General features: G+C 40.2%; 2 protein-coding genes across 4 annotated transcripts in view; one reads left to right on the top strand and one right to left on the bottom strand.

Annotated features, from left to right (window-relative positions):
- The window catches only part of TTC39C (tetratricopeptide repeat domain 39C), a 35155-nt gene extending 26136 nt beyond the window's left edge, over positions 1-9019 (top strand). The window contains exons 7-14 of the mRNA XM_053467461.1: positions 3309-3402; positions 4498-4605; positions 5110-5219; positions 5524-5647; positions 6140-6237; positions 6695-6799; positions 8130-8168; positions 8273-9019. Coding sequence (XP_053323436.1) covers positions 3309-3402; positions 4498-4605; positions 5110-5219; positions 5524-5647; positions 6140-6237; positions 6695-6799; positions 8130-8168; positions 8273-8362 — 768 coding nt within the window. The 3' untranslated portion in view covers positions 8363-9019. The remainder of the gene's footprint in view (positions 1-3308; positions 3403-4497; positions 4606-5109; positions 5220-5523; positions 5648-6139; positions 6238-6694; positions 6800-8129; positions 8169-8272) is intronic.
- A 5602-nt stretch (positions 9020-14621) lies between these two features.
- Positions 14622-24463, bottom strand: part of OSBPL1A (oxysterol binding protein like 1A) — a 36851-nt gene continuing 27009 nt past the window's right edge. For all 3 annotated transcript variants that reach the window (XM_053467305.1, XM_053467306.1, XM_053467307.1), the window contains 10 exons: positions 23992-24126; positions 23365-23462; positions 23070-23252; positions 21900-22007; positions 21463-21552; positions 20309-20435; positions 18248-18364; positions 17567-17690; positions 17326-17416; positions 14622-14860 (listed from right to left, as the gene is read on the bottom strand). In XM_053467305.1, coding sequence (XP_053323280.1) covers positions 14758-14860; positions 17326-17416; positions 17567-17690; positions 18248-18364; positions 20309-20435; positions 21463-21552; positions 21900-22007; positions 23070-23252; positions 23365-23462; positions 23992-24126 — 1176 coding nt within the window. In that variant the 3' untranslated portion in view covers positions 14622-14757. The remainder of the gene's footprint in view (positions 14861-17325; positions 17417-17566; positions 17691-18247; positions 18365-20308; positions 20436-21462; positions 21553-21899; positions 22008-23069; positions 23253-23364; positions 23463-23991; positions 24127-24463) is intronic.

The raw sequence follows: 24463 nt of genomic DNA on the forward strand, positions 1-24463 counted from the left end.
GTATGTGTGATTAATGTGTGAAGTATGTGTGATTAATGTGTGTTTAATGTGTGAAGTATGTGTGATTAATGGAATGAATGAGTATTTAAATGTGTTTGTGTGTGATAGCATGGATGTGTAAGGGGGGTGGGGGTTGTAGCATGGCATAGGGAGGCTGTAATCCCACTACTATCATCCCCAGGTTCCAGCATGTACTGGCTGCCTTGGCTTGATAGGAGTGTGATTGCTGTTAGCAGTTTGATATATATATATATATATATATATATATATATATATATATATCAAACTGCTAACAGCAATCACACTCCTATCAAGCCAAGGCAGCCAGTACATGCTGGGTTAAAAGGCATATCATGGGGCTGAGTGGCATATAGGGGGTTAAAATGCATTTCTGGACCTCCAGAAATGCATTTTAACCCCCTATATGCCACTCAGCCCCATGATATGCCTATATACCTCCAGAAATGCATTTTAACCCCCTATATGCCACTCAGCCCCATGATATGCCTTTTAACCCCCTATATGCCAGAGTGGCATATAGGGGTATAAGGCATATCATGGGGCAGAGTGGCAAATAGGGGGGTATAAAGCATTTCTGGGGGCAGAGTGGCATAACTGGGGGGGGGGCAGGTTGGCAAATAAAAGGAAATTTAAAAAATATATTTTTCTCAATCATAGCTTTTATTAAACATGAAAAAATAATTTACATGAATTAATATTTACTGGTAAAACTTTTTTCCTATAGGGTCGTCTTATATTCAGGCTTTTTGTTTTTTTCCTAAATTAATGTTTTGATTTTGGGGGGTCGTCTTATAATCGGGGTCGTCTTATAATCGAGCAAATACGGTATTTGCAACTGCGGTGAATCCGCTCTCTGAGCCGGGGTTAATAATTGAAGTAGATAGTAGACTATGCACTAAAAACATTGTTGGGTTCCATTGAAGACTAAATACATCAGAAGATGGAAAGAACAATCCCAGTAATGCATTGTGCTGGTCGGGCATAATGATGATTTTTAGTAGAAGCACTGCATTGCAGACGTAGACAGGCACGGCTTTCAGTCTTAGAACATCTGCTCATTTAACACGTACAATCCACTTGATTATTCCTATTTTAAGGTGAACTATAATATCATGAAATGTGTTATTCATAGACACACTACCCAACTGGTTGTTTTTCACCCTTCTTGGAGGTAGCATTAGTAGAACTAGATAGAAATTCAGACCCCCTGCGATGGAATCCTAAATGAAATCCTGATCTCTCTCCTCAAATCCCACAGACTTCTAATGTGAAGTGTGAGCTCCAGTGCTCGCCCTGTGCTAGTGTCAATGTGTTTGTGGTAGTGAGGTTGCACTTCGTTAGGCTGGCTTTATCACCAAGAAGATCATCCCTGTGGCACAAGCTGTGTTTATGCCGTCTCTTCAAGACTTTTTTCCTCCAGATCACTCTACATATTAAGTCATAATGATACTTTGCGTACTTGTAGTTGAATGTAGTTATTGGCATACATGTTAGTGTGAATTATCTTAACATGCAAGAGGTTGGCAGCAGAAACAAGCTCTTTATAATGAAGTTATACAGCAGCAGAATTGTAAGCAATAGAATGTTTCCAAAGCTTTCACCATCCGTTTGGTCACTATAGCCATAATATCACATTTCAAACTTTACACCAGGCTCAATTTTTTTATATAACCTCTGAAGTATTTTGAAGCAGGACTGGGATCCCACATAACAAATGTTTATTTACTTGTTTTAATATAAGGGGCAGTCTACAGAGACTTTTGTATTTGTGATGGAATGTTTGGCCTTTCAAACAGTTCCTTAAGGCAATATCTCGCTCGCCTCATCAAATCTCCTTGTGGGCTTAAGAGCTGGGATCCTTTTCAAATATGCTATTAGTTGCACAGCAGAAGCAGAGCGAGCTCCTTCTAGATGCAGAACCGCAGACATTAAGCAGCATTTGCCCTTACAACAGTGCATATTACTGTGGCCACCACCTATAAGGTGCTTCCTATGATTAAAGGGGCATTCTAGCCAAGAGAACTTCTAATGAATGAAGAGCAGGGCTAACCCTGTATAATACATAATTAAACTCGTGATGTTTTAGAGATGCCTTCTCACGACTTTACTTACTTACTTATGAAAGGCCAGCCAACATTTAATGTCATGAAACCTTACGAATCTTGGATGTTCGTATTGCATAATGACAGTACCATGCATGTGGCCCCTGTGCATTTAGTGTCTTGATCAAATCAATAGAGTCCACATTGGGAATTTATTCAAGAACCCACACATACATTTGACATCTTGCTGACCACACCATGTGCCGCTCTGCAGAAGGTATAATATATAACAAATGGGAATCATATTCTTGTGATATAACATACTAAATGAATCTTTGTGTTGGAAAAAATGACCACTCTACTAGGGTAATGCTGAATAAACTTTAGTCGATGTGCCTCAGTAAATAGAGAGATGCAAACAAAATATTAAGAAAAGGGATGTACTTACAGAACAGAGAAAAAAAAAGTTTAAAAGGCACTCCAGTGTCCTGTGTAGACCCAACAAACAAGAAAGCATATTAACAAACTTTATAAGTAGTGTAATAGGCATTCTCTAACCTGTTAACGTTAATAACGTAACTTTAGAAGAAGCTGCTGCCCCATAGCTTCAGAACACAGCTCCATCTGATTTCCCAGTAGGCTAGTTGGAACTGGGACCAGCTGAGCAGCACTGAGGCTCTGCAGATGTCTTTGTGGCCCAACGGCTGCCTACTGCGGGCCCACGGTTAACCATTGTGGAGCGTGCACACTGTGGCACAGGCAGGCTGTTTCAGGGGCAGAAGTGGCACAGGCAGGCTGTTTAGGGGCAAGGGTGGCACTGTGGGGCATGTTTCTGGTGAAGTTGGGGTGCCCTGGGCCCTGTGGTTCCTAGTTATACCCCTGATGTGGCGTGTGGGCACAGGAGCTTGACCATGGAATAAGATATATGGGGCTGGTGTCCAAATATTTCCAGGACTGCTTTTCATCCCCAGTCCGGCCCTGCCTCTGTTCCCTGCCCGAAGCATCAGAGTCGGGCATGCGCGTGAACCCTTTGTAACCTGCGAGTAAAGCTTGCATCGCTTAAGCAAGCACCAGAACTACAACATATGATCAGTTTTATTTCCTTAATAGCTTTGAATAAATGGATCTCTGAAATACACTTAAAGGCAATTTAGTTTATTTCAGATCAGGTTAATAAATCGATTTCATCTTTTGTTTTTGTGGATGTTTCCCTTTACTTAATAATGCCTTGTTTCTTCATCACAGTGTCAAATAAACAGTGCCTTGACTTCCTTCCACACCGCTCTGGAACTTGCAACAGATCAAAGAGAGATACAGCATGTCTGTCTGTATGAAATAGGTGCGTTCCAAGCTTCTTTGCATGGCACTGATTGGTCCTTTATTTCTGTATTGTTAGCAGCATCTTGTAAGTGTCTTATGTCATAGCTTCTGAATAACACTTCAGTATGGTTTACGCAACGATTATAGGTGAGTAGGGTCATTCGGATTGCGAGCACTTAACTATAAGTTGGGGCACGGAGTTTTTTTAATATCCATCTTTTGGAAAGCTTTCATGTGTCAGGTTATTACACATTGAGCTAAATCACAGATGTCAAACTCTGCTTGGTGGACGTAATCCTATCAGATTTCAAGAGTTTTGTAATTAACATCCAATCAATAGCTCTAGATATTGTCCTAGGACATCCTCGTACTGAAAGATCATGGACATTGAGTTTAAATTCTGCAATTCTGAAATGCAATTCAAATTTGCCTTTTTTCTGACCTAGAGCCCAAGTTGTAATTGTAATCTATTTTAGGCCGCTGATTAGAAGTAAAGGGATATTAGCCCTAGGCGATCTAAACTTTGAATTGTACTTGAATGCTTCTGTTCCAAGTATTGTACTTGGTCCTTTCAGCAAAACGAATCTGTCTGACAACTGCAAATTGGATTAGACATTCACATGGGAAACGGTTTGCCTAATTAAATTCGCTTGTGTCATTATCTCAGACTCTCACCTTCTGTTAGATGCTGACAGGCAGACATTACTCGGATATAGAATAAATATACGTGCCGCTGGACTATGAATGTTCAAATCATTTTCAAACCATCAGATGGTAGACTTTAATTTTACATTTACCTGCAAGAGGTCCCGTATTATAGCTCCATCTTGTGGTCTTAAGCAGTTATTGCACCTTTCTTTTCAATGTGCTTGGATTGTAACCACTATAAATGTAATGAGTTTGTAATTAAATGTAGCATTCAAAACATCCATTCCTCGCACAGTTAAAAGCTCAAACATTTCCCAAAAACAATTATTGAATCATTTAAAATGTTGCCTAAAAATGTTGCTGGGTGCCATTAACTTCCATGTGGCACAAAAGCAGGCACTGATAGGCTGTTGCCATAGAAACTATTTGTTTTATTGGCATGATGGTTTCTTTTTCAATTTTCTAGGTTGGTGCAGCATGATTGAATTGAATTTTAAGGATGCCTTTCGTTCTTTTGAGAGACTGAAAAATGAATCAAGATGGTCACAGTGTTACTATGCCTATTTGACTGCAAGTGAGTATTGTTAAGTTGATGCCTCTTTAATTTTTATTGATGGGAGGATACTTATGATTTTTTTGTGTACTAAACACAATATACTGTGTTCCAGTGCCAGTATGTTATGTTTTTTGTTTTTTTTTTCCACAATATAGTACCAAACACTGGTTGAGATGGTCATATATATATTGTACCCCTTTTGCTCTGATGGGTATTTGTCATTTTATTTTATGAGAATTAATACCTGGTAATGTTTTAATTATTCTATCAGATGATAAATCACTATATTTCGTGTGTATAAAAAAATTGGGAAAAATGGTTATCACCATAGCAACCAGTTTTAATAATTAAGGTTTCTATGACGATAAAGCCATTTTGTAAAATTTGTGCAACAATTGCATTTCTTTACCCCATATGTACCCAATTCATTTGACTGACTGTGACAAATGATCCCGTTTCGAAAGGTTCAGATGCTATAGTGCTACATCTCGAATTCTTAACATGATTATATATGTTTTCCAGTTTGTCAAGGGGCCACAGGAGATGTGAGTGGGGCACAGGACGTCTTTAAAGATGTCCAGAAACTCTTCAAAAGGAAGAACAACCAGATTGAGCAATTTTCAGTTAAAAAGGTTTGTATGAAGCACGTTCCATAAGTTTATCCTATCTGTTTCTGTCAGTTGGACTTTGAAACCTATTGAGCCTGGTAGTGATGTATTCTTTATAAATCATAAATCGCTACTACTGGGTAGTGCAAAATGATATATTTTTTTACCTGTTCGTCTCTTTTAAAATGTTTGATGTTTAAATTAGCTGCAGTGCCGAATAAAAGCTACCCATGCGTGTGACGTATTCAGACAATGTGATCGCTCTCGCCAGGTTTGTGTGATCAGGTGAATTGAGTAAACCGAGGCGGATTTATCTGTTCCTTCACAGGGTGAAAGATTTAGAAAGCAAACGCCAACCAAAGAGCTGTGTGTCCTGGCTGCCATCGAGGTGCTGTATCTGTGGAAAGCTCTTCCAAACTGCTCCCTCTCCAACCTCCAGCACATGAGCCAAGGTACCAAACAAAGTTATCCATTACGGGAAGCAATTACATTAAAAAAAAGAAGTGGATGAGTGCAGCTCAGAATAGTTGATTTTAAACTTTCTTTGGATTTTATAGTAATCAATGGTAATAAAAATCAAAGGAATAGAGTCTTAGCTGAAGAGCATATCTAAATGAACTATCCAGAACATGTCTCTGATGTCATACCTTTACGTTCTCTATTCACCTCCCATCCCTTCATTCTACCTGTTTAGGAACAGCAGTCACCATCTTGTAGCTGATCAATAAAAGCTTTACTTTGGGATACTTTGCTAGAATTCTTTTCATTGAAAATAGCTATTCTAATTATGTCATACTAAGGTTTAGTACTATTAGACTAACTTTAGAAGAAATGATGAACTTGCTAACGGGTGAGAACAAAGAACACAAAATGATTAATGGGTGAGCTAAACCCGCAGCTTTGTAAATACCGTCCTCACTTTTAAATGTTTCTGCATACTACAGCATGCCATGAAGTTTTGGATCCATCCGTCATTGGTTTACGGAATTTACTTCTTGGCGCAATTCACAAATGTTTAGGAAATTCTGAAGATGCCGTTCAGGTAAAAACACTGCGCTGCAAACTATACATACACAATCCTATACAACATTATATATAATATATATATTTATTATATATAATGTTTTTGAATAGTTTAGTCCATAAGATATACACTCTGACAGCAGATAGGATGCCCTTTCTCTAGCTTTCCTATTACATACTGTAAGCCTTAGTCCTTGGTAATGGCTTATGATTACATTCATGCTTAAATTCCATCACTGGATTAAACACTTCAGTACCATCTGTCTGCCGCCCTCACAGTGATGTAAAACGCCTTACGCTCCATCTAAGCCTTTCGTTTTCCATTGTGACTCACTGGAGCGTCCATCATAGCAGTGCAGGAGGGGTTTTCCCCTCTTATGTTCATATGTGTAAAGAATCCTAGTTTTGTCACAGTCTCTATACACTTTTCCAGTATATTTCATATTTACATTCTTGTGTATGCTGATGTATTGCAGTTTTTCCAGCGCGCAGTAAAGGATGAACTAGGAAGGCAGCAGAACTCGTACGTCCAGCCATATGCTTGTTATGAGCTAGGATGTCTTTTGTTGGACAATCCAGAGGTAATTGTAATGTGCATGTTTACTCAGTACAGCTCTGCTACCTTGGAAATAGAAAATATTCATTACTAAGAGTAGAGTTTAAAGGCAGGTAGCCACCCCAGGGCAGCCGGCCTATGTAAAGGAAATAAAGCAAAATCTTGATTAGTTTCATTTCCTAGTTACTCTAGGGCTTTCTGCCATCCAACCTTTTACATTTACCATATTACGCCTTTGCCTTTTCATTACGGTAAATATTAGCTTTCCTAGTTACCATTAACTACTCATTGGTCATATTATTCATTGACCATAAGATGGGATGTTTTTATACAGGTTATATATCAAACTATTATTGCCCCTCAAAGCCTACATTATCTGTTGGGGTAAACATAATAGAGTAAGGCACAGTTTATTGGGATACTGTGGGTTTTTTTGCATCTGTGGAAGTGTATTGCTGTGATGCTTTAAAAGCCACAGGTTGGCTCTTATGGGTATTATGGGGACTACAATACAATACAGTGTCTTGATACATTGCTTTGAGATAACAGTTTTAAGGTGTGTCCACTCAAATACTGCATTTGCTCAATTATAAGACGACCCCCCAAAATTTGAATATTCATTTAGGGGAAGAAAAAAAAGCCTGAATATAAGACTACCATATAGGAAATTTTTTTTACTAGTAAATATTAATTCTAAACTATTTTTTAATATTTAATAAAAGCTATGATTGAGAAAAAAATTTTGTTTTTATTTGCCAACCTGCCCCCCAATTATGCACATCTGCCCCCCCCAGATATGCCTTATACCACTCCTGCCCCCAGATATGCCTTATACACCCCTACATGCCACTCTGCCTCCAGAAATCCCCCCGACTTACCAGTGCATCCCTAAACTTGTCCCCCGTGCTTCAGATTCCCTGGTGTCTAGCGGGACAGCCGGTGGAAGTCTGCGTGATGCGTGCAGAAAAACTCCCCTGCTGTCGGACGTGCGCGCATCACACAGATGTCCACCGGCTGCCAGAGAGGAGGATCCAGGTCTTCTGCAGCGCTGCAGGGGATCTGGATCTTAAGTCTTGTAGTCAGACCTATGTTTGAGGTCTGATTATAAGACGAGTCTGAATATAAGACAAGGGGCATTTTTCAGAGCATTTGCTCTGGAAAAAATCTTGTCTTATAATCGAACAAATACGGTAGCACCCTTATTATGTATCCTTAGAAAGTAATGTAAATGTAGCAGCAAAATAACTAGGAGCTAGACAGTGTTTCCTTCACTCTCCATGTGATTATATGAACAATATAATGATAATATCAAATGTACATTTACCAACAATCTGTTTTTTCTCCTCTTTCTACAGACATTGGCAAAGGGGAAAGCTTTACTTTTTCAGGCAAAGGTACATTTCAAAACTTTATAATTGTGGCAAGCTCTCTTAACCTCAATTATGAAACTGCAGTTATTAAATGTTATAATTGTCTCCTTTGTCTTTGCTGGTTATAGGAAGAATATGCAGGCTACGACTTTGAGAATAGATTGCATGTACGGATCCATGCAGCCTTAGCTTCTCTCCGAGAGGTGGTTCCGCAGTGACAGAGGGGTTAGGACTTCTGTAACCCACAGAAAGCAGAAGATCAAAATGACTGAGCATACGTGATGTGGTACATCCACAGGTCCTCTGAATGCCACCGGTGCCAGGGGCATGAGACAATGTACAATAGAGACCTACTGAAACTGAATTTAGTTCCTTTTTGTTTGTTTTTTAATATGGGAAACAAAGAACACATTTTAGGCATCCTTACGTAACTGGGAGACCTTTGCCCTGACTGATGTGTTTCTTCAAAACTGAGACATCGATGTGCAATGGACATATGTGCTGTCTAAAGGCACTTAAACCTCTAGTTCAACTTTTCTTGGGCAGTAGTGTTTTGGGCATATATTGCTTGCCATAGTTTTTTCTCAGGGGATTGTTGAATTTCAACCCACAATTGAACAGGAGTAAAAAGTGTTCTGTACCATTCACATGGGTTGGCAACAACAGGTGGTGCCCACTATTTGAGTGTTATGGCATAATGGACCCCAATGAGCTTTGTCATGGACACTGGGATCAGTGAACCCCTTGGCTTACCGCTGCCATTACATCTTGGGAACTACCATGGGGGTTCACTGATCCCAGTATCCATGACGTATTTTTCCAGTACATGAATTCAGTCAATAACTGTATATAATTTAGTAAATAAAAAAAATAAATATGGAAATATAGGTCCGCAAAACAGCATCTTAACACTTATTTTTGCCATCCCAGCAGTGCATGCCAGCAAGTTTGGCTGCTTCTTGGCAGAACCACAAAATAGCCAACAGCAATGCGTTATAATATAAAATGTTAAAAATGTTCTCTTAAATCTTTTGAACTCCAGTTTTGGTGTTTAGTGTTTGCTTTGGTCTTAGGGCATCCTTCATGTTCATACCACTCAAGTTTTAGTTGCCCAATGTGATGTTATAGAAAGCTTTCTGGCCATGGAAATGGAAGACAAATCTCCTGTACGTAGAACACAAATTACACTAGTCAAGAAGTAGGAGTCTGACATTTTAGCCTCCAAAAATTAATACTTCTCAGAACTGACCCCATTTAAATTTCGGGGCATATTTCCTCTATTAACCCTTTAAAGAAAGCACAACATAATCTATGATTTGTGTCTTAACTATTTAGAATAGTAGGCAGGGTAAACAATATCTATTGGGCAAACTTTTTACCCAATTTATTGTATTTTTTGGTTAAGCAGAAAAGTATCTTTGCACTCCGCATCCCGTATTTCCTTATTCATACGATAGAAACACGAGACATATTTGAGTTACACAGAAGGCAACTGGTATATATATATATATATATAAAGCCTTGAAATATTTCACTATTTGCTGCAAGTATTACATTTGAGATGTGTCTGGGTTCACTTTAAATGCAGGCTACATTATGTATCTTTCATTCGCCAGGCAGCATGTCTAACAAAAGGCTTAAAATATGACAACCACTGTCTCGCATTTGATTCTCTATGTAGTATCATATAATTAGAAGTCCTCGTTGCCTATAAATGTTATTTGTATGAAAATATTAACGCAGGAAGTCCAGTTAGCATCTTAAGCGAGTCTTTGAAGATACTTTTGACGCAATATAATAAAGATACAGACGCACGTGTGCTCCTGTATGGTACTTGAAAAACACTGTAATTCAGGGATTTTATCCACATTTTATCCTTAGAATGATACTAATGAGTTAGTGAATGTGCATTCCTTGTGTGGTACCCAATATGTGTGATCTCATCAGGCTAAGGGGTGAGTTTGTTGTAATTTTAGTAACGTTGTTTAGATGTATTAATATGGTTATCAATCTTACTGACAAAGAAAACATACAAATTGGATTTATGAAGACAACATTGCTAGTTATCCAGTGGAATGACTAATTTTAGTCCGATAACAATGCTTCTATTGAGGTAAATGGGCTACCACCCAGGATCTTTTCATCTATTCCCATTGCATGTGAAGGTATGTGCAGGGGAGAAACGTCCATCCTGAATACTCCCCATCCACCAGGTGCTCAGGTTTAATCATTAATGGATGTCACAGCCCCATTGACCCTTAAGCATGTCCCTTGTTGAGAGCTGCCGTGTAGGTTGGTAGAAATATGAGGTCTGTCATTAGTGTTGCCTACTATACACTGGTGGTGCCAAATATTTTCTAAGAAATGTAAACCAAGCCATCTGTGGCCAATAAATACTCCCCTCTGGTTCTGAAAAGGTCATGCTGAATTGTGACTGTCCTTTCATTTGATCACAACAATCATAAGATTAGGGGTCAGTGCGGTTGGAATGTTTTGTATACTGCTTACCCTGCCGTACTAGTGGCCATTTTCTGCCCAACCCTGGCCTTTTTAATAAATACATCTATGGCCATTCACAAGAAACTTGACTACTAGAAAACCCCTTCTTCACATACATTCTGTACCCTTCAATAAAGGGATTTAATCGTCTTCAATCAGAATGGCTGCACACCTCGGTTCATATGCAAGAGTATATACTGGACGAATAGCTCCTTTTCTTTGAAGAAGTATTACTAAACTTGAAATAAATACCCTCCCCCCCATAGAAGTTCCCTTCCAATATAACTTGAATGGCTTGAAGTCGCATAATATAAATTATATAAATGTCATGCTTTATATGCCTTTCCCAAACACTGTGACACATTCCCCTTTATTAGACAAGAGTCTGTCCTCATATTGCTATTTAGGGCTGATGGAGGACAACTAACTTCCAAATCCAGCAGAAATTTAGCGGTGGTACCACCAGCAAGTGAGGTGTAAGATCTGTGCCAACTGATGGCTTGGCATCGGAAGGCCTCACTAGATCACAGCTTATTAGAAGTATTCTTGTATGGTGTGAAAGTGACTGTATACTAATTTTTATTAGTTGCACTTTTTAGGATTTTTTTTTTGTCTCAAAATTCAGTTACTGATTTACATATTTCAGCTGAAACAATCTGAACACTTTAATATTTGTTCTACTTCTCTTGTATTATTTTTAAGTTTGGAAGAAAATATGATAAGGCAAAATATTGTTCATGTTGGATTGTGCCTGTGATGAGAACAGCCAGGACATTGTATGTTCCATGTGATCCAACCTCGGAGGCATTTTCTGATAGCAATAACAGGGATACTATGTGAATCCTACTATTACGATGACTTAATTATTTGTCCATCACTGGTTATGCATTTAGTTGGTTTCCATTATTTACAGTTTAGGAATTAATGTGACTTAGATGTTTCTGAAACCCCTAGCCTATTTATTGTGCTGTAATGTTAAAGAACTTGCACTTTTATATTTCCTCAAAGAAAATAAAAGGAAAGAGGTCTTAAAAATGTGTGGTGTTTTTTTTTTCCCCCATGTGTGGTTTGTTGTTTATCTTATGTATCAGAGAAGACTTCAGGGCATTATTTCGCTAACATGGGTTATCAAATCCAAGAATTTGCAGGCATACTTCCCAGTCTCAGATTGTGCTTCTCTGCATTCTCCTCTCCACACCATGAGGACAATCTCTGCCCCCTTTCTCCAATTTGCTCTGTCTTGCTAAGGAAGTACTCTGAAGGAGAGGAGAATCTAAAGGAGAAGGGAAGACAGAGCAGCAGAAAAGGAGAAACGGGGATGCAGTTGAAAGTAAGGAAGAAGAAGAAAGAAAATTCATTGGGGATCCCGCCTCATTTTTGGACATTCATACAAATTTTAATAGAATTTGTTTAAAATTGTACAAATCAGAGTCCACAAGTCTATATTATCAAGACAAAAACAATCAAAGTTGATATCTTATTCGGCCAACAAAGAAAAAGGTAAAGTCACAAAAGCTTTCGGGACTTCAGCAGAAGAGACCTCCGAGGTCCCAGAAGCACATATATCCTTACATCTTCTACGTTGATTCAATAAATGGTATACACATCAACTAAAGACTCCAAAAACAGGGAGGAGATGCATTCTACAAGGTAAGCATATGTTGGAGTAGCTGAATATTTCTCGCTAGTCTAAAACACTCAAACCTTTAACCTATCTCAGATAAAACTTGGGTGCAAACTTTTTTGGCTTCCCTTAAACAACTGAACATATAAGCTAAAAGCCACTTGCCTCTTGACCCAATGTTAAAATGATCTCCCTTGAAATACATAATGCTAGTTTTTAATCTGTAAACATTATGCAATGCACTCCTCCATCTTCCCCACCACAACTGCAGCCTGAGCAAACCAGCAAGCTACTGCAAAAAGCCCTCAAACCCCACAATACACAGTCTTCCCCACAACTAACTCAAACAATTACCCCCCCCCGTGTTGTCTTTAGACAGTTTATCGCCTGCCCTATTTAAAACGTGCCAGTAGAGGGCACCACCCCTTCATTCCCCATTACACACCAATAAATCTTTTCCCTCTATCTCTCCATGGTTACCCCAGTACCTCAGCAATAAACCTTTATACACGAAGTCGGTCTGTATTTGCAGTTACTCTTGTGTACACCTCTGCTACTTCAGCCCCCCCCCATTTTTCTCTCTGCTCCCAACACGGTCAACCACTAAATTCAACCAACATGCGCAACCTAAACAATCCCATTCTTATCTCCAACCATAAACTCCCTCCCCTCTTCAACTGTGCCTTATGGAATGCCTGCTTGGTATGCAACAAACTCGCTGGTATACATGACTTTTTTCTATCCCATGCTTTTAACCTAACTCTTACTGAAACCTGGATCCCCTCCCATGACACTACTGCTTCTGCTGCACTCTCCTTCAGAGGATTACACTTCAGCCACACTCCTAGGCCTGATGGCAGAAAGGGTGGTGGTGTAGGCATCCTTCTCTCACCTCACTGCACCTTCCAGCATATCCCAAGCACTCCCTCCCTCTCATTCTGTTCCTTTGAGGTTCACACAATCAGTCTTTTCTCTCCACTCCCTCTTCAGATTGCTGTCATATATCATAGTCTGTCAATTCTAGTGTTATCATACCCCCTGAATATATGTATTGTAAGAAGAGCTGCTTACATTTTTGGCACTGCATAAATAGAATAATTATGCATTGAGTGTATTGCACTACATAACGTAATAAGATGCACTGTAATAAAATCCGACGCTTATTTTAATACTTTTATTTAGCAGCACTTAAAGATTTTATTAACTTTTAACATTCTCTAGCCAAACGACATTTACATTTTTATGCCAACTTACCATACAAATCATTTTATAACAGGCACGTCAAGTAAAAGACGGGTACATCTATATACAAATGCCTGCCAGATGGGTGAATACATCGTGTATAGTATCAGTTACCTCCACATCTGGCAGAGAAAACACTTTGCACAGGTGTGTCAATCAGAAAATCAATCATTTTGACTTTGCCACCTGCGCAAAAGCAAAGGATAAAAGTAAAACCCTCGCTACATCAGAGCTATGGGAATGAAACACGACCCAGAAGTGAACAAAGTATGAACACCCATTCTTTGGTGTGCCAATTACATCTTACGGGTCACACACCCTTCTTGCCCTAAAAGCTGGACATTAAACCCAATCACGATGTAGCCGAGTATGTCGTGTGCATTGAGAAAGGTTCTGGTTGGGATATAAAAGGAGTTGCATTGCTGAGTAGACTTCAAATTATCTGTAAAATTTTCCTTTTTTCACTTTATCCAACTCCTTTTATATTTTTTCTCGTCACTTACGCCAAGTCTAACTAAACTTTTTTTGGTCATAATAAAATGTCTTACTCCTCAACTATATGTTTGTTGCTATTTTTATTAGTATGTATTATTTTAGAGGTTTTGCAGTTAGGATATCTTACGTAAATTATTGTGCTCTGGCAGATATCAGTTAGTGCCGGAATCATAGTATAAAGGTACGATAAAAATTATGTCTTCCTCTTCCTGGTCTTCATTTTCTCCTGAGAATATATACATTTTTAATACAATATGTAGTTTAATTGTGCTTATATGCATCAAATACACATCAAATCTTTCTCATCATAAAATAATATCAATGTGTTTTACATCAATATTAGTTCGTGCTCTACATGATATAGATAGAACTCATGTAATATATATTATTTTTATTTATTGTTTATATAAAAATAATATATATATGCGTTATATATATTTTTATAATAGCGATATATATTCTATTTATTCATTCTCTCCATAAAAAGGATTCAATCAACAGACCTGAATTGAATGGGTTCCAGCATCAGCTTACAGCTATACATTTTTACTGTACCTTCGTGTAGACAACTGCACCCTGAAATATTGCTTGGATTTTTCTCTCTAACATAAAAAAAAGACAGATCTCTGAAAATTAATGCTAGGCTTTAGGGTACTACAGAAGGTGCAATTCCATGAAAGTCAGATACACACAGATCTACAACCGATACAGCTGGAAAGACTTCTTGACTTCTCCGTTTGCTGTATGGCTTATTCAATAAATATCTGGTAGGCTAGTGTAGTTTCTGTCCCAGTAGTTTCCAGAATAGAGCCAGTCTTGGCCACCATTGTATGGGTTTGGGCCTTGGTGGAACCACCTGTAGAAATAAATTAATTGAATACTTTAGTACACAAACTTCTTTAACATGGGTAGTTACATATTTCTGTCTGGAGGACAATATGAGCGAACCTTTACTTCTGCTGCAATACTTAAAAGGACATGATCCTAACTAACTGGTGATAAATGACAATGCCAAAAACTTTAACCTTGGGCCTCTTATTTAACAGGCTTGGGGATGAGTGCAATAATTTCCAAACTTGAAGTAGAATACAGTGCAAAGAATAGCTCCTGTTCAATTGAGGTTGTCTGCTGAACAGTTTATTACACTACAGGCTACTGTCACATTGGCCCAAGAGGTCTACCAAACATTTTAGGGAACCTATGTTCATAGATTGGGGAGTAGCATTACAGCGAATTCAAGACCTCAGACGTCTCTTCCTTATGTGTAAATGATTAATAGCTAAGGTAGGGGTTGTTGACCGCTTCTGAGGCTTTACATCTCAATCTACTATAAGGTGTCAATTAGGGCTGCAACTAACGATTATTTTAATAATCGATTAATCGGCCGATTATTTTTTCGATTAATCGATTAATCGGATAAAAAAAAACAATATGCAAATTTTTCGTTTATTTAAAAGAATTTAATGAACTGGATGTTAAAAAACAACTTAAAATTTACATTAACATTCTTATTTTGTTATGATGTAATAAAAAACAATATTTTCAAAGTACAAGAACCCAAACACAATATTTATGAAACAAAATAACCCCAAACATTCTGAAAAGAGGTGGACTATTACTGTTCAAGAAACTTTGCCCCAGCACTTTGCACTTTGCACCCAGCACTTTGCACCCAGCACTTTGCACCCAGCCCTGGCACTTTGCACCCAGCACTTTGCCCCCAGCACTTTGCCCCAGCCCTGGCACTTTGCATCCAGCACTTTGCACCCAGCATTCAGCACTTTGCACCAGCACTTTGCACCCAGCCCTGGCACTTTGCACCCAGCACTTTGTACCCAGCACTCAGCACCCAGCACTTTGCCCCAGCCCTGGCACTTTGCATCCAGCACTTTGCACCCAGCACTTTGCACCAGCACTTTGCACTTTGCACCCAGCACTTTGTACCCAGCACTCAGCACTTTGCGCCCAGCACTTTGCCCCAGCCCTGGCACTTTGCACCCAGCACTTTGCACCCAGCCCTGGCACTTTGCACCCAGCACTGGCACTTTGCACCCAGCACTTTGCACTGTGCCCCTGCACCCAGTCTCCAACTCTGCCCTGCACCCAGCCCTGCCCCCACATTCTGCCCTGCCCCCACACTCACACTCTGCCCTGCACCCACTCTGCCCTGCACCCACTCTGCCCTGCACCCACACTCACACCCTGCCCTGCATCCCCACCCCCACTCTGCCCTGCACCCAGTCTCCCACTCTGCTCTGCACCCACACTCACACCCTGCATCCCCACCCCCACTCTGCCCTGCACCCAGTCTCCTGCCCTGCACCCCCCACCCCCACTCTGCCCTGCACCCCCACCCCCACTCTGCCCTGCACCCCCACCCCCACTCTGCCCTGCACCCACACTCACACCCTGCCCTGCATCCCCTGAAACCCCACTCCCACCCCGCCGTGGACCCCCACCCCCGCGAATCGCTCTGTGCGAATGGAGCCACTCGCACAGAGCGAACCGCTCTGTGCGAATGGAGCCACTCGCACAGAGCGAACCGCTCTGTGCGAATGGAGCCACTCGCACAGAGCGAACCGCTCTGTGCGAATGGAGCCACTCGCACAGAGCGAACCGCTCTGTGCGAATGGAGCCACTCGCACAGAGCGAACCGCTCTGTGCGAATGGAGCAACTCGCACAGAGCGAACCGCTCTGTGCGAATGGAGCCACTCGCACAGAGCGAACCGCTCTGTGCGAATGGAGCCACTCGCACAGAGCGAACCGCTCTGTGCGAATGGAGCCACTCGCACAGAGCGAACCGCTCTGTGCGAGTGGAGCCACTCGCACAGAGCGAACCGCTCTGTGCGAGTGGAGCCACTCGCACAGAGCGAACCGCTCTGTGCGAGTGGAGCCACTCGCACAGAGCGAACCGCTCTGTGCGAGTGGAGCCACTCGCACAGAGCGAACCGCTCTGTGCGAGTGGAGCCACTCGCACAGAGCGAACCGCTCTGTGCGAGTGGAGCCACTCGCACAGAGCGAACCGGAACACGTCACATCCGTCACGTAGCTAGAAGAAGGCGGAGACTGCAGAGCGTGTAGCAGAAGCGGGGAACGCTCGCGGAGGTAAGTAAAAGGAGCCGAGTGCTCCAACAACGAATTGATCACTCGATTAATCGATAACGGAAATCGTTATCGATGATTTCCGTTATCGATTATTATCGATTTTATCGATTCGTTGTTTCAGCTCTAGTGTCAATACGATCTGATGAGGGCCCTTATAGCACTATGACAGCAGAGGGTTGCAGCATTTTAGAAGTTATTGTGCTGCTGATCCAGACCTCGTTTTCCAGTCCTCATCTGACTTGGAGCGATTCTTGCGTGCAGCTCTTTGCTTCTCTTCCAAACGCTTCTTTTCTTCACTCGCTGTATCTGTAATATAACCATTAATGGCAAGTTAAACCACTAGTTAGCTTCACGTCCGCTTACATCGAAAAAGTCGGCTTTTGTTCTGCTTATGTAGAAAACTTCACACCCCAGAGGCATGCATCACAACAATATAGAATACATAACACAAATTACCAATGTCACCGTTCTCCATAGCTCTTATGTCTGGACGTAGCCGACAGTCTGTTTTTGGAATTATACTTTCCATACCCTTATCCAGCTCATTCAAAGACAGGGCAAAGCTAGTGAAGTTATACATCTGGGGAAAAAAATAAAGCTTGTATTACTTCAGTGAGTTATGACTTTTGGACACAGAAAATCAGTATTTAGTACATGGACACCATTTTCTGCTTTCCTCCTTCAAACTGTGGGGAGCCCAAGCAGCACTTTTTCCCTGCAAATCTGAGCGTGCTGCTTTCCTGCCTTACCTACTGTAACTTTGTATTGGATACTTGCCAAGTCGGACCGACAACAAATATTTCAAATCAGTTGAAGTGCACAATGGTGCAGTTGGAGGAGAACGAGCATCTAGCTGGTTCTTCTGATCCTCAAGGAAAAATACTGCGAGCTCTGGGACTTATTTACAAAAACCAGCACATTCCCGACAACTAAGGTTTACGGCAACTTTTTGGGAACTTGGTGAAATCCAAAACTCCAAAGTATGAATAGCAGTCGCATTTAAAGACAAACACAAATAACAGCACAATTTACATACACTTAGTCCTGATCTAGAGTAATCCCTTTTTTTTTTTTTTTAAACAGCCAAAAATGTTCAGCCTTTAAATACAGTAGAACGTTGCAGACAATTATACTGACCTGTGCGGAATTCGAGGGGCGTGGGGCTATCTTCCATAGCAAAGTGCTCCCCGGTATAACACTGACAGTTTCAGAGTCTGGTAGCGGCATTTCATCCGGCTCTTCAGTTCCCCCGGTCTGAAAAACACAGTAACACAAATAAATCAAATCTGTTTGTCTTAATTACATGAGAAATATGCATACCATTTGTGAATACATATCCATCTATTAACAGGTAATCTATTTGACGGTGTTAATAATGCCACATGTACACAGAGATAACCTTAACATCCTGATGGTGTTCTTCAGCCACCCTTAATATGTTAAAATGAATACACATACATTATATACGTGTATCCTTTTGGTCTGTTCTTGAGTTATTTCTCATGAAACACATGTCCTGGAATGAGATATACCGTATTTGCTCGATTATAAGACAAGGTTTTTTTCAGAGCAAATGCTCTGAAAAATACCCCTCCTCTTATAAACGGGGTCATCTTATAATCAGACCTCAAATAGGTCTGACTGTGAGACAACTAAGATCCAGATCCCCCGGAGCAGCAGGGGACCTGGATCCTCCTGTCCCCCCCCTCCCCCCACACACTTACCGGTACTTCTGAGTCCCCGGTGTGTAGCTGGGGCAGCGTGTAGATGTCAGAGATCGGAGTTCCCCGCACCGGTGCGGAGAACTCTGATCTTTGACAGTCGGGGAAGGTCTGCGCGATAGACGCAGACAACCCCCGCGGCTAGCCACGCCTCCTTCCTGCTGCAGCGTAAGTGCGTGGGATCTACACTCTGGCCCGGCTACATGACAGGGAAGTCAGAAGCACCAGTAAGGTTTTTTTTTTTGGGGGGGGGGAGTATTAAATGGGGGGGGGGCATAAGGCATTTCTGGAGGCAGAGTGCTCTGTGAAATGCCCTTTAACCCCCTTAATGCCACTCTGCCTCCAGAAATGCCTTTTTAACCCTCTATACGCCACTCTGCCTCCTGAATACCTTAAACCTCCCTATATGCCACTCTTCCCCATAATATGCCTTTTAACCCTCTAAATGCCAGAGGGGCATTTAGGGGTATAAGGCATTTCTGGAGGCAGAGTGGCACATAGGGGGTCAAAAGGCATATCATGGGACACAGTGGCATATAGGGTTAAAAGGCATATCATGGGGCACAGTGGCATATAGGCGGTATAGGGCATTTCTGGGGCAGATGTGCATAACTGGGGGGCAGGTTGGAAAATAGAAGGAAATAAAACCAAAATATTTTCTCAATCATAGCTTTTATTAAAAAAAAAATAGTTTAGATGAATTAACATTTACTGGTAAAACTTTATAGGGTCGTCTTATATTCAGGCTTTTTTCCCCCTAAATTAATATTCAGATTTGGGGGGTCGTCTTATAATCGAGCAAATACGGTACTTACCAAACCGCTCAGTGCCGGCTTGGCGACCCCCACCATGCACATGTATGGCAACCACCCCCGATTGATTTCAATGGGAGTGCTTTCTTGCTTGAAACAGCCAATAATTGGTGAGAATCCTCACACCATGGAGGTGGCGAGGAGCTGCAGCTTCTCCTTAACTACTTTATTTTCTTTACATTTTGAAGAATGCATTTCAACATACTCAAAAGGTATTGTTAATGTCACTGATGAAAAATAATGCATATTAATTGATCCTTTAATGTCAATTAGGTATCCTACAATCCCTTACAGCACTAGCTACACTAGGCAGGGCTTGCCGTCTGCTTTCACACTAGGGAAGTTTTCTCTTTGCCGGTACAATTTTCATTATCGGGTGCTTCATGTGGTTTGGGGATATTTGGTAAATTGAAGTATTTCAAAATATAACTTGTGAGCCTGGTTTGTAAACAGCCAATCATGCAATCATCTTGGTAAACATTACTATTTCAGGAATGTGATCACAGGGTAGATGGTACAGTTGGGCATGGCCATACAGATGCAGACAGGGGCAGAACGGTGCTGGGAGTGAGTGGAGCTATTTGGTACCCCCATACATGGAAGAAAACAAACAACGATACACGTAAGACAAAAAGGACGTTAGCAGGCCCACCAGACACGGTTACCTGCTTAGAATTCTTCTTATCATCACCGTTCTTTTTGTCATTCCTTCTAGATGCTTCAAATGTAGATGGATCAATAGAAAAGAGACACTCTGTCCACTTCCCGTACAGACAACACAGTTTCTTTTTGCTATACAAAAATAAAACAACCAGCCATATGATAATCTCTAAAGGTCAGTCCACATCCCCCATACAGATATCACAGATCTCTCAGTCGGGAAACCACTAAACACTAACTTTGTAGATGTTATTGTATTAGCATTGGATTAATGTCACCGATTAATCCAAATCATGCAGAATGGCAGAAACCTCTTACATTACTTGTGTCTCTGTCACATTTTGCTGGGAAACATCTTCAGGGACAACACCACAATTATACCAGATTTGAGACGTCCTAAATTCTCTCATATACTATTTACAGGCAAGGCGTTCGGACTTCTCTGAAGCTACGTGAACATGTACAGGGTTTGCAGTAAAGCACAGATTTCTTACATATTGAAATTGGCTTGAAGACAAAAAATAGAATACACAGCTTTCCACTGCCACCAGCTTTTTGTGAAGCCTTACTTACCTCAGAATATGTGCTCCGAATGTGCAAAATAAAAGCTATAGGGTGCAGCCTGTACATTACCAAGAGTTCTACCACCTTAAACAAGTAAACCAGCGTAGCCTCTTTTTAACAATCCTCACATTTATACTTCGCCCATCAGAAAGATTACAAGTTGTCTTCTATATGGCACTAGACAAGCAAAAACCACTGCCCTATACGATAATATACTAAACTATATCTAAAGTGGAACTTTGTACATCATGAACAATGGCGTCAAGAAATATGCCTTAAAGTAAAAGTATACTACAGTGGGCTAAAGTATACTAAAAACTCTACTAAGAGCAAAAGCTTGGAATGGTAAGAAGCACTGTATATGTCAACTTAGAGTTTAAAAACAGCAACACTTATAACCGAAAGGGGGAGACTGCATACACCGCCTTGTAAGTGTTTATTATCATATAGTTCCAGACTAAACCCAACATCCTGATAAATTGACTTTTGCATGTAATTAAAGTTAACTCTTTATTTTGAGAAAACCGTACCCCCTCCCAGCATAAACTTAAAAAACCAAATGCCGGAAAAAAATGGAAACCATTTGATCCATTACCTTTTATCTTGAATGTACCCTTCCACTTTGTGCAATTCTTTTCCAAACAGGCCACAAGGTTTAAAATTTAAAATGCACTTTTCACCTGTCCTGTAAATAAATAAACAATAAATAAACATCAGGTATGTTTTGATCGATCCCATCGGTTGTAAGCGGCACACGGCTCTATAGTCGTACCACGTGTATACGTTCCTGTTGAAATGGTGATCCAGAAGCCAAGACAATGGGAATCAATGAGCCGGATTTCTGAACCTTAAACTCACAATATCTATGTATTCAAACCCGACTAAAAACTTTGTAATTGGTCTCTTGCAATACATCTCTATATGAAACAGAGCAATAAATACTTTTTACCCTGCCTTCAAATGCCTTGTGATGCCCTTGCATTATGGTGTTAACAGTATTAAAACGCGTGTTTTTTGTGAATTGTTACCTACTTGTGATTTGTTATTTCCATATTACCATACTGCTCGATCCACAGTTTACCCACTATGATATTATGTACACAGCAAGTTGGGTTTGTCCATGTATATGATTCATTGTGCCTGTAAAATAAAAAATTTTTTAAATTAAAATATATTTAAATGCATCAGTATTCAGAGGTAGCATAATAATGTAATAATAATAATAATTAAATGTAAGAATAGTGAATAATGTTAACCTAAATGTTTTTTTTAAATATTAATGTGACAGATAAGTCTGCAGAACCAATGAACAAGAACCCAATATGTATACATAGATAACATCCAAAGTATTTATCAAGCATTAATAACCTGATAGTGAACTTTATTTCGCCATTTTAGGCATACCCTAGATCAGTGCAGGATAATACTGCAAAGAGTAAGTTCTATCAAACGGGTTGTCCAGCCGGTATTTTGAGTGGACGATTTACCCGGTGTACCTTGTGTTAATTTTAAATACCTACATTAATAAACGTTAGGCGATCTAAACAGTGGACACAGGTTGGAAGCCTAACGTTTACCCAATATCCTGAACACATACTTCACACAATTACTGAAGCGTGGTGGTGTTGTTCATTGTACTTCAAAGGACAAGAATAAATATTTAAATTATAAATGTGTCAATATTAATCTTTACACATGTATACTTTAACCCCCTTTAAAATAATACAGTTCAGTACAAGAACATGCACGCAGCCCATGGCATTTTCTAACATAATATATGGGTGCTACAAGCAGCCATGCAAAGAACACTAACAGAGGTTAGCTACCGTTTTATTTTCCCATCTAATTTTGGAGATATTACTGTGTTTTCTAATTGTTATTGATGGCTTGGTGAGTTGGGACAGCCATTTACAAGAATTTGGCAATACTGCACTATTGCTGCCTAGGCCCGTAAGAAAGGGCTCACTTTGCTGGCTGTACACATTTTTTAAAAAGTTTGTAATAATTAAATTAGAAAATGAAAGTTTGGTATGAAATGCCTCAAAAATGTTCATTTGATTTTTTTTAAAATCAAGCATCGTTTGTGGAACTGGGGATTGTTAAAAATTCCATCACAAAGAGCAGGCGAGTTCAACGTTTACATTGTGGGATATTTCAGAGTTATTCTCAAAATGTATACTGAAAATTAAAAAGGTTACTCACTTGGGAAGTTCCAAAGTTATTATTCCTTTGGGCTCAGCTTCCACACTCTTCCCCCAGAACTTCAGTTTGGGGTAAATAGACCCATGAAACACAAAGTCCTTAGTAGTCCCTTCTGCATGGAATGCACTAATTGGTGGGTGATGGCTAACTTGTTCTGAAATGAGTCTAAACCCAAGGTCCTCACTATAAAAGATACAAAAAACAATATAAACATCCTTCTGAAAACAACATTGGCTGAATTAAAATATTTAACACGAAGCACAGTATCACATGCACTCCAAAATGACGTTCCTACCGAACTAATTCATACGTTTCACCGAGCAGAGGATTGAATGGCTTTCCTGTACGCTCCCACTGTGAAGCAACAGCTGAGACGGCAAAAGCGGCTACACACTGCAACAGACAAACACGTCATACAAAATGGATAAGACATATTTGGAAGGATTCTTCCATAGAAAGAGAGTCATTTTTCTACTCTACAGATAATTAAAGTTTCAGTACAGTAGGAGACCGAAACAATTTAGAAGCAGTACCTCTCGAAACCTCGATATTGGCGGCGTTCTCTGTACTTGGTTATTAAAATCCTATTCCTACAAGTACTTCACCATAAAAATAACACAGCATCTTACCAATAGTTATTCGAGCACACAACGCTACCAGTAACTAACACACAATTATCTAATAAAAACAATTTTTGTAGGAATATTGCATTGAATGGCTGTATAAAAGTGAAAAAAAAAAGTTTATAAATCTTCACATAAAAAGTTAAGATATCCCCCATACTACTTATTTCTATTGCTAACTCTCAGCCACGCTCTTCGGAGTTCTATAGGTCGGGGCAGAGGATACCCATATCTCATATAAATCAATATTCTGCTACAGTGCGCCATCACGCGCGTGGTTCTCTATGGACCCTTCATACCTGCATTCTCTCAACTGTATCCTGACACAGGTTTGCTTTGTGGATGAGGTACGTATGCTCCATATATTCAGAGAGTCGCTGTAGAAAGCTTAGTGGCTCATTAAAAATAACTGGCATCGTGATCTTTGACAATTCCTGTTTTTAAAAACAGACACAATTATGTTTTGTGTAATAGATACACAATTAAGGACATATAGGGATTATCATGTAACTAAAGATCACCCTCCCACCACACACACTCACACACACTCAGCCCTTTCATCACCGCTTGTCTTCATTCTCAGGTCTTCAGGTAGGACCCATGGTGGCATAGCAATGCTTTATTGCATGTTGTTGGTTTGTTCACATCATGGAAACTCAGAATTCACAGTCCAGCAAACTGAGTCCCCACAATACACCGATAGAGAGAAAAACAGAAGTCAAAGTATATAACTCTTGCTTCTCATCTGACCCACCAGGCCAAGGTTTTGCC

The sequence above is a fragment of the Spea bombifrons genome, chromosome 5 (genome assembly GCF_027358695.1).
Source record: "Spea bombifrons isolate aSpeBom1 chromosome 5, aSpeBom1.2.pri, whole genome shotgun sequence".
NCBI lineage: Eukaryota > Metazoa > Chordata > Amphibia > Anura > Pelobatidae > Spea > Spea bombifrons.